Here is a 13,819-nt window from a genome sequence, read left to right as displayed (position 1 = left end):
TGTTAATACATCCTTATAGAATATAGATAGGCTGATTTAATGCCACAGTTTTTTCTATGACCCAGTCAGTGTCTCTGGGCTGTTATTGATCCTTTCTCATTAACATTCAGAAAATTTAAAGTTGGCAGAGCACTATTTAGTCTATCCCTGGGGATTTTCATTCTTCTGTTTGGTGCTATAAGCATTTCCTTTAAGGTGTGATTAGATCTATCTTTTTTTTTTTTTTTTTCCGGAGCTGGGGATCAAGGGCCTTGCGCTTGCTAGGCAAGCGCTCTACCGCTGAGCTAAATCCCCAACCCCTGATTAGATCTTTCTATGGCTGCATGTTATTTCTTGGCCAGCAAGAGCCAGTTGGCTTGTACTTCTTGTTATGGGGCCTCGAGCTCCCCCTGCCCCCCATTTTGTTTTCTGATGGCAAGAAATTGCCTTGAACATCTCTTTAGGATCTGCACCCTAAAGAGGCAGTGCTCAGTGCTGGCATTTACCACATCACATGCATACCCCGGAAGCCAAGGTATTCTTTCTGTTTGAGGTTTAGGGAAACCATTGTTCCTAGAAATGGACCATCCACTTTTGTGGCCCAAAGTACAGTATTTCTTACAGTTATGGCACTAAGTATTTTGAGACCTGAGATCTTTAGCAGCTTGGTCATAATCTCTTTGCAAATGACTGCATTTCCTGCAACTGAAGCACCAGGCGTTTTGGTATTGGAGACCCCTTGCTATAACTATTGTATTAATATGGTACACATTAGCACCAATATTGGTCATATCCCTTAGCCATTCACATAGGTATTGCCTGTGCCTTTAATGGTCTAATAACTTTTTTACATTCAGTATTCAAATTTTCAAATGCCAGGGTCTCTATCAACACCTGCCTTGTATCAGGGTCTGATACAGCTTTGTTCACAGCTAAGACTAATCTTTGTTAAAAAAAAAATTAGTAAAGGCTTCTCTAGAACCTTGTATAATCTTTGTAAACAAGGTAAACTTTTTCCAGAGCTCCTCAACTTTGTCCCAAGCTCTTAAAGCCACTAAGTGACATTGTTCTTAGTAACACCATCAAATCAGATCAATTCTTGTATGTCAGAGTACCTCCCTTCCCCTAGCAACTGGTCTTTGACTATATTCGTTGACCCCACTATTCAATATTCATGGCTCCTTCCCTCCACCATATTAACCATGGTAGGAACTTAAGACCAGCCTGTAGTACAGCTGTTACAATCCCTTCCAGTCTTGGGGAATAATGTTTTGAATATAAAATGAGTGCATCCCATATGAAATCATGGTCTCTTTAAACCAGCTTAGACCTGTCATTTCGTAGGACTCCATCTTGCCTCATCATAACCCTGTCCCACACCATTAGGCTGGGACTACTAGGAAAGATGAGGGTGATCTAAGCTGGCTGCCCCTCCTCCCACTCTGGCAGTACAGTTGGTTCTAGATTAACCCTTTCTCTCCATATGAGAAGTTTCATCAGATTGTCCTCCCACTTTTTTAGATTTTCTCTGACTCGACCACCCTCTGGTACAGACCAACCTCTGGTACAGATTCCTACTCTTTTTTTTTTTTTTTTTTTTAAGACTTATTTATTTATTTATTTATTTATTTATTTATTTTTTATTTTTATTATATAAAAGTACACTATCACTGTCTTCAGACACACCAGAAGAGGGCATCCGATCTCATTACAGATAGTTGTGAGCCACCATGTGGTTGCTGGGTATTGAACTCAGGACCTCTGGAAGAGCAGTCAGTGCTCTTAACCACTGAGCCATCTCTCCAGCCCCAGATTCCCACTCTTTTGCTCAGTCATTGGTGCCTTTTGTTCTCTTCTCTGGTGCTCCTCACTTCCCAAGATGTTCCACTCCCACCTGCAGCCTCTCCAGTTGCACCACCAACTCTGCACCCGCCCTTTTCTGAAATGGAAGAGCAGAGTGACCATTTTGTTTTTCCATTTCAGCTGGTTTTTGTTTCTCAAGCTCCTCCATTTCCACCTGCAGTTTTTTCCCACTGCTCAGCTAGTCTTTCAAAAACTTTGAAACAAAATATATGAAGAAAAAGAAAAAACAGGAAATCTCTGGAAGCAAATCAGGGGATATCCCAGTGTTAGCAGCCAATAAATTTTTTGCTGGCCTCTTGGAAAAAAATTAATTTCTTTGTCCCTTGCTGTTTCCTCTATGGCATTTGAAATCAAAGTTTATATTTTTTCTTTATCACATGTTGGGTGCTACAGTCTTTGCTACTTTGTGGGTTCTTCTTTTTTTCACCCTTTATTCCTTCCACCCCCAACCCCCTGCTTCCTGTTTCACCCCCTATCACTATAGTTAGAAGAGGAAGAAGGATTGGGGGTGGGGTTTGGGGGGGGAGAGAGAGAGAGAGAGAGCGAGAGCGAGCGAGAGAGATAGATCTAATTTCTTTTTTTCTTTGAGCAGGACTACTAACAAACCACAAACCACAGCCCTGAGTGACCAGCAACCACCCACCATACCATCAGAGCTGTAGCATTTATATGTCCTCTGAAAGGTCCTTGGAATTACATTTGTCACACAGTTGCAGAAAATGTCTGCAGCTGGCAGAACCACGCCTCTGCTAGAGTGTGAGGCAAACCATAGTCAGCTGTTATGCAGCAGCCACATTTCTCCACACCTGAGATTGAAACAAAAACACTGTTATAATTTTTGTGTTTGTAATGAAACCAAATTTCAGAATTCTCACTACACACTACAAACTCCCCCAGCTCATGAGTGTTCCTCCTGCAGCTACCCTGCTGTGTGACTGTGCACACTCTTGTTCCTTTGTCTCTACTCTGCCCCTCTGCTGGCCAGGACCAGCCTGCTGCTCTCTCTGCTCTGGATTCTTCCGGTTGCCTCTGGCTATTCTCTCTCTCTCTCATATGTACAATAAAAGCCTTCCCTCAACAATACTATACAATGGAGCAGTCATGTCCCCTGTTTAGGGATGTGTGTGTGTGTGTGTGTGTGTGTGTGTGTGTGTGTGTGTGTGTGTGTGTGTGTGTGTGTGTGTGTGTGTGTGTGTGTGTGTGTGTGTGTGTGGGTGTGTGTGTGTGTGTGTGTGTGTGTGTGTGTGTGTGTATGTGTGTGTGTGTGTGTGTGTGTGTGTGTGTGTGTGTGTGTGTGTGTGTGTGTGTGTGTGTGTGTGTGTGTGTGTGTGTGTGTGTGTGTGTGTGTGTGTGTGTGTGTGTGGTGTGTGTGTGTGTGTGTGTGTGGTGTGTGTGTGTGTGTGTGTGTGTGTGTGTGTGTGTGTGTGTGTGTGTGTGTGTGTGTGTGTGTGTGTGTGTGGGTGTGGGTGTGGTGTGGTGTGTGCGGTTGGGGGTGTGGGGTGGGTGGTGTGGGGGTGTGGGGGGTTGTGTGTGGGTGTGGGGGTGGGGTGTGTGTGGGTGTGGGTGTGGGTGTGGGTGTGGGTGTGGACATGAGGAGATAAAACCTTGCCCTAGCATATTAGGCAAACAGATCCCCGCCGAGCTACCTCTGCAGCCCAACAGATAACATCGAATTGCTAGTTACTTATCTTCTTCTTGGTAGGGTTTTTTCTCTCTCAAGACAGGGTTTCTCTGTAACCCTGCATGTCCTGACACTCACTCTGTAGACCAGTATGGCTTCTAACTCACAGACATCCACTTGTTTGTGCTGTCTGGGTCTTGGGATCAAAGGTGTGCGCCATCACTGCCCAGTTTTCTTACTCTTAATGGCTTTATTGGAACGTTACCCATATACCTTGATGTCAGTTCCTAAATATAGTTGCTGGTTTCTAGTTTATTCAGTTGTGTGGCCATCACGAATAACTCATTCTAGATAGAACTTGAGTTATCCTGACATACTGTAATCACTGCGATGACAGACATGCTTTCCCATATCTTATACCTTTGGAAAATTTTGTTTTACAAGTAATGTTATTCATAAATAGTGACAGTATAAATAAGAAAGCCGTTTACTCACTACTCATCCATTTACTTTCTGAAGTTACTGACACCTATAACTGTTCACCCTCAGTCTTTGAAGCCTCCAGTACAGGATCACTGGACTGAGGAAGTTGTGGTAGGAAATACAGCAAGGGGCGGGCAGGTTGGGGATGGAGGCTACAGTTTGAAGCATGTGTTCAGAAGAGGCCCCGCCCAGAAGGGACAGGTGGGAGGAAGATGGAGGCAGAGCTCGTGGGGAAGAGCCCGTAAGCAATGGGAACAAGTGCAAGGTCCTGAGGTGGGCAGCACACTCTACGTGATACAGACAAGAGGATGAAACTTGTCCTGGTATGACGGATAAAAACCATTGGAGGTGCCAGGGTATGGGAAAGACTGGTGGGTTAATGGTAGTGTCAAGCCTGTGAGGCAGGAAGACACCGGTTGCCTCAATCTGGCCATACAACTGTCTCAGGAGCACCAAGGCTTTGTGTGGGAAGAATCGTCATTCTGCCAACAGCTGTACTTGAGGGATGGCTTGGTAGTTAAGAGCATGTATCAGTTCTAGGCAGTGGCAGCACATGCCTTTATCCCAGTTCCCAGCACTGTAGAGGCAGGGGCAGGTGGAGCTCTGTGAGGTTGAGGTCAGCCTGGTCTACAGAATGAGTTCCCGGACAGCCAGGGCTACACAGAGAAACCCTGTTTTGAACTTATGCCTGGCAATCCTAAGGATTCTTAAGACTGTTAAGCACATTTATTGGAGGACAGCCTGGTCTACAGAGCAAGTTCTAGGACAACCAGGGCTACGTTGAGAAATCCTGTCTTGAAAAGCTACAAAAAGGAGAAAAAGGAAGAAAAAAGAATGTCTTTTCAATTTAGGTTTTGGTAAAAAGAATTTACCGGCATGCGAGCATGCTCAGGAGTCTGGGAACCATCTGGAGATCTTGCAGGATGCCTGAGGGCTGGCTTGCATATGTCCTACAGGTTAATATGGTTTCCCTACTCCTTACCACACGACCTTTCCATGGGCTGGCTGCTTGAATGTGCTCCAGTGTAGCATCTGCTTTGTCCAGAGTCTTGGGAATCCTACTCCACTATTTCCACAAGAGCCCTGGTATGCGCTCAGCCCTTCTGTTTTCTCTAGGGTTAGAACCTAGAGGTGAGAGCCCGTGAGATGTCTTGGAGCCTGTTTGCAGTCTGCCTTCACAATGTGATTGTGTCTTAAAGGAAGTCTGGGTGTTCCCAGCCAGGTCCCTGTGTCTTGCCTGGGGCTCTGAGGCAGCCAGCTTCTGTGCTCAATGTACCTTCTCTCAAGCCTTCCCTCCAGACCAAGGCTCTTCTGTAGTGGAGTGCCCAGATGGACAGGTACTCTAGGGGACATAGGGTCATGTGTGCTGTCAGGAGGCTTCCTTGCATCCAGTGCCTCTTGCCTCTCTTGTTGCCCAGCTAGTGCAGTGCCAGCCCGTCAGAGGAGTCTTAGCACAGCTAGCATCCTACCAGCCATTCATTCGATGTACTGTGTATGTGAGGGCAGACTAGGCTTTTTGTCAAAGTCCCACTCCGATGCTCCATGGTTCACACTTACTATTAGTGGATAGAGGTCAGCCAGCATTGAGGCTCAGGCCCAGGCATGGTCAGAAACCCTGTGTCTTGGAGTCCTCTCCCTCTAAGAGCTTGTATGTGCCAGTGCTTTCATGGTAGCAGGGCTGTGTGTGGCTGCAGTGATTTGGGAAGATGCTCTTATGCTTGTCTCTGTGGCCTTCTCTTTATTGACTTAAAACCACGACATCACATGTTAATGCAGATCAGAGAGCCAGGGCTTTGGTCTTTCTCTCAGACTTTATGTGGCTTCTTTTGTTGCCTTCTTAACATGTCTTTTGAGACTGTTCTGTTCTGTTCTCACAGCTTGTGTCATGTGTCTCTCCAAACAAGATCTAGGAGTACATGCAGCATGCTCTTCTGACCTTACTAGCACATGTGTATAAGTCCTTCTGCTCCATGCGCGTGCGTGCGTGTGTGTGTGTGTGTGTGTGTGTGTGTGTGTGTGTGTGTGTGTGTGTGTGTGTAGGTCTTTTGTGGAGCACTGTAAAGTAATCTATAAACTCACATTTAAACTAGCTGTCGGGGTTGGGGATTTAGCTCAGTGGTAGAGCGCTTGCCTAGCAAGCGCAAGGCCCTGGGTTCGGTCCCCAGCTCCGAAAAAAAAAAAGAAAAAAAAATAAACTAGCTGTCATGCTTGGCCACAGTTGGTTGTCTGGTGCACATGACATGTCCTGTAGTCATGGAGAGCTGGTTCTGGTCCCCTACCCTGGGTAACAGCTGTCTGGCATTATCTCCTAGGCCCCGACCTGCCTTACTGGCCTTGTCTGTTTTGCCATCACTGGGGCTGTAATTCTCAGGAAAGTCACAGATTTATGTTGCTCTTAGTTGCTTGAGAGGCCCAGATTTCCCACCGGGACCCTAAGAAGAACTCTTAAAGGCTTAGGAACCCAGAAGTTCCTGATACTCATGAAGCAGATGTACAGTTTACACAGCCCAAACTTTGTTGGGTCCATGGTTACCTGGGCTTTTGCTTAAGTCCCCTGTGTTGGAGAGTCCTGGGCTATGGTAGCTGGGATGTTTGGGAGAGGCCTGACTTCTGGTTGTCCTCAGAGGTGTGTGTGCTCAATTCTTTCAACATCTGAAGCATTTCATCTTTTTTCCTCAGAGGAGAAATGCAAGTTTGGTGTTTTAATTTTTAAAAATCTTAATATATAGTTACCCTATATTATGTGTATGAGAGTGTATTCTCTACATGTATGTATGTATGTATGTATGTATGTTTGTATATATGTATACCACATGCATGCCTAGTGCACACAGAGGCTAAAGAGGGCATTGGACCCCTAGACCTGAAGTTTTGGATATCTGTTGAGCACCATGTGGATGCTGGGAGCCAAACCCACTCTTCTGCAAGAGCAGCTCATGTTCTTAACCATTGAGCCATGTCTCCTGCCCTGCAAGTTTAGGGTTTTAAGTGCTCTGGGGTTGATGTGGAAACAACTTACAGTTTCGGTACTTGTGAGAAAGAATCCAGACCAACATCAAATTTTAAACTTTGATCATTGCCGGTATTCTAAGGTTTGGGGGGCAGGGTATAGAAAGTGGGGGACCAAGAATTGTCTAGGGATGTATGGAGAAGCTATGAAAACTAACCTTTAACCTTTAACCTTCAACTTCTGAGTATTCTGGATGCCAGGAGTCAGGAGTCAAGATCTTGCTGGGCTGTGCTCCCATTGAAGGCTTCAAAGAAAAAATTTCTCTGCTCTTTTCTTAGCTCTGGAGGCTACAGTCCTGGGCACATCTGACCTGGTAGCTGCTTCCCTCCAGTCCGTGCCTGTATCTTCACCATTTTCTTTCCTCTGGGTGCGTCTCTATCCACACCTCCCTCTCTGATACATGTGTCATCACTGAATTTAGGGTTTCTCTAGTCCGCTTGGATTCATTGTGATTAATCACACCAACAAATCAGAGGTACGGGGTGGAACTTGAACACATCTTTGGTGGTTAGGGACATGGTTTGCCCAACTCCTGAGGGCAGTGACGTCCAAATCCAGAACTCATTTGTGAGCGGGGAGAAGCAGGTGTACAGGCCAGTGGTGTGCAGAAGACTGGCTGCAGACAGAGCCAGAGCATGAGCCCCTTAGGACAAGTGCTCTGGGAGCTTCTTGGCTGTTCCCACAGAGTTTTGCACAGTACCATGTTCCACAAATAAACATGTTTCCTTTTTTAAGCAGGAAACTACTTTGCTTCGCACTTTTTCATGGGAGGAGAGAAGTTTGACACTCCCCATCCTGAAGGTTACCTCTTTGGCGAGAACATGGACCTGAACTTCCTGGGTAGTCGTCCAGTCCAGGTGAGTCAGTCTTGGTAGGGCTGGCTGGGGTGAGTAGTGGGAAGACTGTCCCGCCGTGAGGACACGAAGGCACCAAGTTACCCCAGATGGGACAGAGCTGAGCGTGGGCATGTGACTTGGAGTGTGTCCTGGTGCTGCCTCAGAGAGACCAGAGAGTCAGCACTGAGGGACAGAACAGCCACTATTGAGCCTGGCGCCTCCAGGGTGCACAAGTGAGAGGTTTCATTCTAGGCCTTTTGTGTGAGTAGAAAGAGCAGCCACATTCTGTGCAACGGTGGAAAAGAGCCATGGTCCCACAGGGAATGTGAGAGCCTAGAGGACTTCAATAATTGGTAAAAATACACACATTTCAGCAAATGTGTCCACTCCTTCAGTACACACTTGGCAACTGGTGTATCTCTTGGGCTCTTGGATAGGGCCTGGAGGTAGAAGTCAGTCCTTTTCCCATTTTTGAGATGGTAAGAATCATAAAGAAGAAAATATAGGACGAGCAGTTAAATGAAAGAGAAAAAGGAGGAACAGAAGAACAAGTAAAGAAGTGACAGGGAAAGGTCCCATTCAGAGTCCATGGCTGAGCCGAGCTGTGCAGGATGGGGAGTAGGAGCTGGAATACTAATCCGGGCTCCCAGTTGTAGGAACTTGAAGTAGGTATTTGTCAGGGTTCTCACAGAGAGAGAGGGGGGAGGGAGGGAGAGGGAGAGAGAGAGATTCGCTAGAATGACTCACAGGCTGTAGTCCAGCTAATCCAACAATGGCTAGCTGTGAAGGGAAAGTCCAGGAATCCTGCTGTTGCTCAGTCCACTAGGCGGGATGTCTCACTCATCTGGTCTTCAGTGTATCCTGGAATCCCAAAGAAGTAGGCTGTGATGCCAGAGGGTAGGCCTCCTGCCTTAGGGTCACTGCTGTGGTGGAACACCATGACCAAAAGCAGTTTGGAGAGGAAAGGATGCATTTGGCTTACATGTCCTGAATCACAGTGCATACAGGAAAGCCAAGGCGGGAGCTCAAACAGGGCAGGAAGCTGGAGGCAGGAGCTGGTGCAGAGGCCCTGGTGGAGTGCTGTGTACTGGCTTGCTCCTAGTGACTTGCTCAGCTGCCTGCCCGGCTGCCTGCCTGCCTGCCTTCCTTTCGACTTTTTTTTTTTAAGATTTTATTTTATTTTTTTTTTTTTTCGGAGCTGGGGACCGAACCCAGGGCCTTGCGCTTCCTAGGCAAGCGCTCTATCACTGAGCTAAATCCAACCCCAAGATTTTATTTTTTTTAATGTATAAGAATATACTGTAGCTGTCTTCAGATACACCAGAATCCATTACAGATGGTTGTGAGCCACCGTGTGGTTGCTGGGAATTGAACTCAGGACCTCTGGAAGAGCAGTCCGCGCTCTTAACCTCTGAGCCATCTCTCCAGCCCCTTGTTTTCATTTTTCTATTCTCTCATATATTATTACATTCCAACTGCAGTTCTTCCTCCCTCCTCTACTCTCAGTTCCTCCCCTATCTCCTCTCTGTCCCCCCAATCCACTCCTCCCTGTTTCCCTTCAGAAAAGGTCAGCTCTCTCAGGCACATCAATGAAACATGGCATATCAGTTTGCAATAGGAGCAGGCACCGCCCTTCCTATTAAGGCTGGAAGAGTTAGCTCTGTGGGAGGAAAGGGTTCCCAAAGCATCAGCCTGCTTTCTTAGAGAATCAGCCCACAGTGTGCTGGGCACTCCCACATGATTGCTAATGACGAACATGTCCTACGGGCCTGCGTACAGTCCCGTCTCTTGGAGGCATTTTCTCAGGGGAAGCTCCCTCCTCTCTGATGGCTGCAGCTTGTGCTGAGTTGGGATGAGAGTAGACCACACACATCCTGTGAGTTACAACCCAGACGGTCAGAAAGCCCTCAGGGGATGAGGGAGCCTAGGGCAAGAAAGACTCCCTCCTGGATGGCTTGTGCAGTGCCTTAGGATGACCCAGGTCAGGTGAGGTGAGAAGGAGCAGCAGAGGTTCCTGGAATGTGGGAAGTATTGAGGAAAGCACAGTAGCTCCTGGCTATGTGAGAGCAAGGAGCACCAAAAGGCAGAACATTCACAGTGATGGGCAGGGCCAGTGGGACTAGGGCAGGGTGTGATGCTGAGGAATAGGGTCCTAGGGGAGAGAGACAAGGGTCAGGGAGGACATCCCTGAGCAGAGCTTAAATGATAGGCAAGACAGGAGCCCTCCCTCTCTAAGGAACGCTGGGTTTCTTTCATTCTTCAGCATGGAACACGGCTGCATCCTGGCCTACAGACCAGGAGCTTTAAGATAGTGTAGTCCAGAGCAGGCAGGTAGTTTATCTTGTGGGACAGAGGGGCAGGTGCTGTCCTCCCCTGCCTGGGAGCTGGCGTGGGATCTTTCCCTTTTCACATTTGCTGCCTCAACTCCAAGAGTCTTACCTCCCACAAGTCTTCTGTGAAGTTTTTAAGAAGACTTATTTATGAGTGGATGTGTGTGTGTGTGTATGAGGCACGTGCACGCAGTACCCATGGACAGCAGAAGAAGGCATCATATCCCTGGAACTGGAGATGCATGTGGTTATGATGTGGGTGCTGAGAATAGAAGGCAGACCTTTTGAAAGAGCAGCCAGTACTCTTAGCTGTTGAGCCGTCTCTCTGGCCTCCAGATCTTTTATTTTTACTTGATGCTGAGACAGGTGGAGGCCCACCTGGGTTATGATCAGGAGCATGTTCAGTCTATCTGCTTTACTCAGCTTAATCTCTTCACGGGTGCCTTCCTGTCAAGCTCTGGCATCATGTTGCTGGCAGAAGACATGGACACATACAGTCAGTTTCATGTCACCAGTTGTATGTATGTTATACAGGGTGAAATTATACGCATGCACACATGTGCGTTGTCTTTCCAGAGCCTTGCTGCTGTGCTTTGTATGGTTGTCTCTGTTGGCAGCAGTAAGGCGTGCCCTATCACAGGAGAACGCTAAGAACCTAACCATGGCCACTTCTGCGCCTCCTATAGAGCCGAGGACTGTGGATAAATAGTCAAACCACTCTGTGTGGGCCAGACCTAGCCCACATCCTTAGTGAACGAGCAGTATGTGGAGTATCAGTTCCGCCCGTCACATGGGGACCAGAGCCCGAGCTCCTGCCTCCTGCTCTCTGCTGCATCTTTGCGTCATCAGCTCCAGTGTTCCTTTGTATTTTCTCTTCTAGTTCCCCTATGTCACCCCTGCCCCCCATGAGCCAGTGAAGACACTCAGGAGCCTGGTAAACATTCGCAAAGACTCTCTCCGGCTGGTGAGGTAACTCCTTTAGTGCTGCCCTCCTGGGGACTCTGTGCGATGCAAGGCTTTGGTTTGTCCTTGGGACTGGTGATATTTCCAGGGCTCAGTCTCTGTTGTTTATGCATCCTAACTCTGTGACGGGACCCTGAGCCATTAAACGAGGGTCTCACACCTCCAGCAGTCGCGTCCCAGAGTTACTAGCCCAGTTTGGAAAGCAGTCCAGGGAATAATGTCAAGTTCCTGCTGTGCGTGGGACGGCTACCACCTGTTGTTAATAGCATACAAGACTGCCTTAAACCCAAGATGTCCACACCAACAGCACGTATCCCTGGTTTCTGGGGGCAGGAAGAAGAAAGGGGACAGACTATCTATGGGTTACAGGCCTTATGCCATAGGGAACAGGCCTCCTTCTTCTGCCAGCAAAGCAGACATGTCTAAGCACCCAGCTTTATGCCCCACGGCTGTGTGGGCAGGCCAGTTCTTGGGGCTATGGCTCCTTACCTGCCATCTCCTGCTCACTTTTGGTAGGTACAAAGATGACACAGACAGCCCCACAGAGGACGGCGAGAAGCCCCGCGTGCTCTACAGTCTGGAATTCACCTTCGATGCTGATGCCCGTGTGGCTATCACCATTTATTGCCAGGCAATGGAGGAGTTTGTCAACGGCATGGCGGTGTGAGTCCCTCCGCAGCACTTTGGGCTTTCTGAAGGCTTTGCGGTATCCTCACAGTCAGCTCACCTTAGCCCCTTCCTGCACGGCTTTGGATTGAAAGGTCCCCACTGCTGATGGTGGCTTGGTCTCTCTGGTGACCAGCCCCCTCCAGAAACCTCCACAGACCCTCTACACCCAACACCCAGAAAACTTGAAGACATTCTGTTATGTTACAGTTATGATTTTAACTTTTGGAGATTTCCTTTAAAATGAGTATTGACACTCTTAGGAGTGTGCACCCTGCAGCATGCCTCAGTAAGAGTCAGCCCTGCCCTGAGTGGCTTCACAGATGGGTAGCAGCATGTCGGACCCCGCCTACACTGGGGAAGACCTTAGAGAAGCTCAGATCTGGAGTTGGAAAGAGGAGGGCTTTTGAGTGTTTTTCAGCTCTGCCTGTTTATGTTACCAGAGATGTAAATTCTTCTCTGCAAGTTTCCTCAGCTGGTAATGAGGTTTGGGGAGTTCAGCTCTTATGGGTGCTGTGCTTGAACAGCACCCATATATCATGGGGCATAGTAGCTGGTCACAGCTAGTTGCTGGTTATGAAAACTCAAGGCTTTCCTCTGGGACTCAGGACTGGGCCCTGGGCCATCAGCAGACCCCTTCCCGAGTGGTGGCACACACGTAGGGAGAGAATGACTTTGCCACACTTGGTTCTTTGAGGATCCACTGTGGCCTAAGCAGTAGGCTACTACTGTTACGTAACAGTACTCCAGTGTGCAATGACTGTCAGTAGGGAGTATGGCCACCTCTCTGGGCCTCCAGTGTGATGACAGTTGAGAAGAGCTCCTGTTTCTGAGTTGTCCTTGGGAGTAGCCACCATAGCAGATACGCCCTGGATTCAGGTGCTTTGGAGCTGCTCCAGAGGAGGTGAGGACCACAGTGCAGTGGGCTCCCAACCCAACCCATCCAGATCAGCAGTTCTCTGTTGTGTCCTGTGAGATATGTAAGAACAGGGTCCTACTGCCACCACATGGGCTAGATAGATGGTCAGCTAATCATGGCTACCCAGGGATCCTGTTCTAGTAGACCTTTTCTGAGATCTGCATGAGGCCTGTTTGCCTCTCAGTTAGCTTGCATGACACCATCACCAAATCACCAAGACTGAGAAGGAAGAGGCTCCAGGTCTTAAAAGCTGTGTTTTAGACTCTTAAACCCAGCCAACAGGGATTCTCTGTCCTGAGTTGTAGGACAGGCAGTCCTCCTGTTCCTTTCCTGGCCCCCTTAATTTTTTGTCAAGAAATTTGAAGTAGAGTGGTTCTGGGGTTCTCCAGCATATAATTGAAGCCCAAGTACTGAGATTCCTGTCCTGGGCTTTCCACTACATCTAGGCTGGACCTCCCTGTGGGGCTCCCTCCCATACTGGCACTGACAGTCGGGACAGCAGGGACGTCACCCAGCTTCCCAGGCTGAGTGTGGCCTTTGTCCTAGAGACCCAGAGAAGCCCTGGGACAGTAAGCATGGGTTGGGGGTGGGAACAGCAAGGGGCATGGCTTTTGTTCATGAATGGGGACACGGGCTCAGCGCTCTCATTTTCTGATGGTCAGCCTGGCATGAGACGGACTTCTGCATAAGGAAAAGGATGGTCCTGGAAGCATTGTGGGGACTGGCAAGACAGGAGGCTAGTCTCTGAGTCACTAGAGCAAAGCTTCAGTGGACCAGCATGGCTCAGGGAACATCACACTCTCAGAACATGACTCACATTGAAGCGAAGGCCTCACGCTCTGTGGGAATGCCTGAGAAGCAGGCAGCGAGGAGCAAGAATTGGCACAGGGAGTACTGCACCGTGATCATTCAGAAAAAGCAAATGCACCAAACACCAGTGGGCTTGTTCTTCCCGTGCAGAAGCAGCAGAGATATCAGGCTGGTTGGGCCCTGGAAGAACTAGCCACTTGGTGTGACTGGGCAGCCTCGTGGTGAGCAGAGCTGGCAGTGGCAGGCTCTTGGAAAATCGAGGGCCACTTGGCTAAGCTGACTGCTTCCTGTTTCTGTCTGGGATGGCTGAAGCTCTCAGTCCCTATAGAACAAATGGCT

The 13,819-nt window shown here is 48.3% G+C and overlaps 1 protein-coding gene across 9 annotated transcripts in view; it reads left to right on the top strand.

The window, feature by feature from the left end:
- Positions 1-13,819, top strand: part of Mgrn1 (mahogunin ring finger 1) — a 49,228-nt gene that overhangs the window by 12,853 nt on the left and 22,556 nt on the right. For 4 of the 9 annotated variants that reach the window (XM_032913520.1, XM_032913524.1, XM_032913523.1 and 1 more), the window contains exons 2-4: positions 7,692-7,813; positions 11,003-11,091; positions 11,602-11,748. In XM_032913520.1, the coding sequence (XP_032769411.1) occupies positions 7,692-7,813; positions 11,003-11,091; positions 11,602-11,748 (358 nt within the window). Of the gene's footprint in view, positions 1-7,234; positions 7,324-7,691; positions 7,814-11,002; positions 11,092-11,601; positions 11,749-13,819 lie in introns of all 9 variants that reach the window. The other 5 variants (XM_032913521.1, XM_032913526.1, XM_032913525.1 and 2 more) reach the window with 2 other exon arrangements.

This window comes from Rattus rattus, chromosome 9 (assembly GCF_011064425.1).
Source record: "Rattus rattus isolate New Zealand chromosome 9, Rrattus_CSIRO_v1, whole genome shotgun sequence".
In the NCBI taxonomy this organism is placed as follows: Eukaryota; Metazoa; Chordata; class Mammalia; order Rodentia; family Muridae; genus Rattus; species Rattus rattus.
This window is presented reverse-complemented; position numbering and strand designations above follow the sequence as displayed.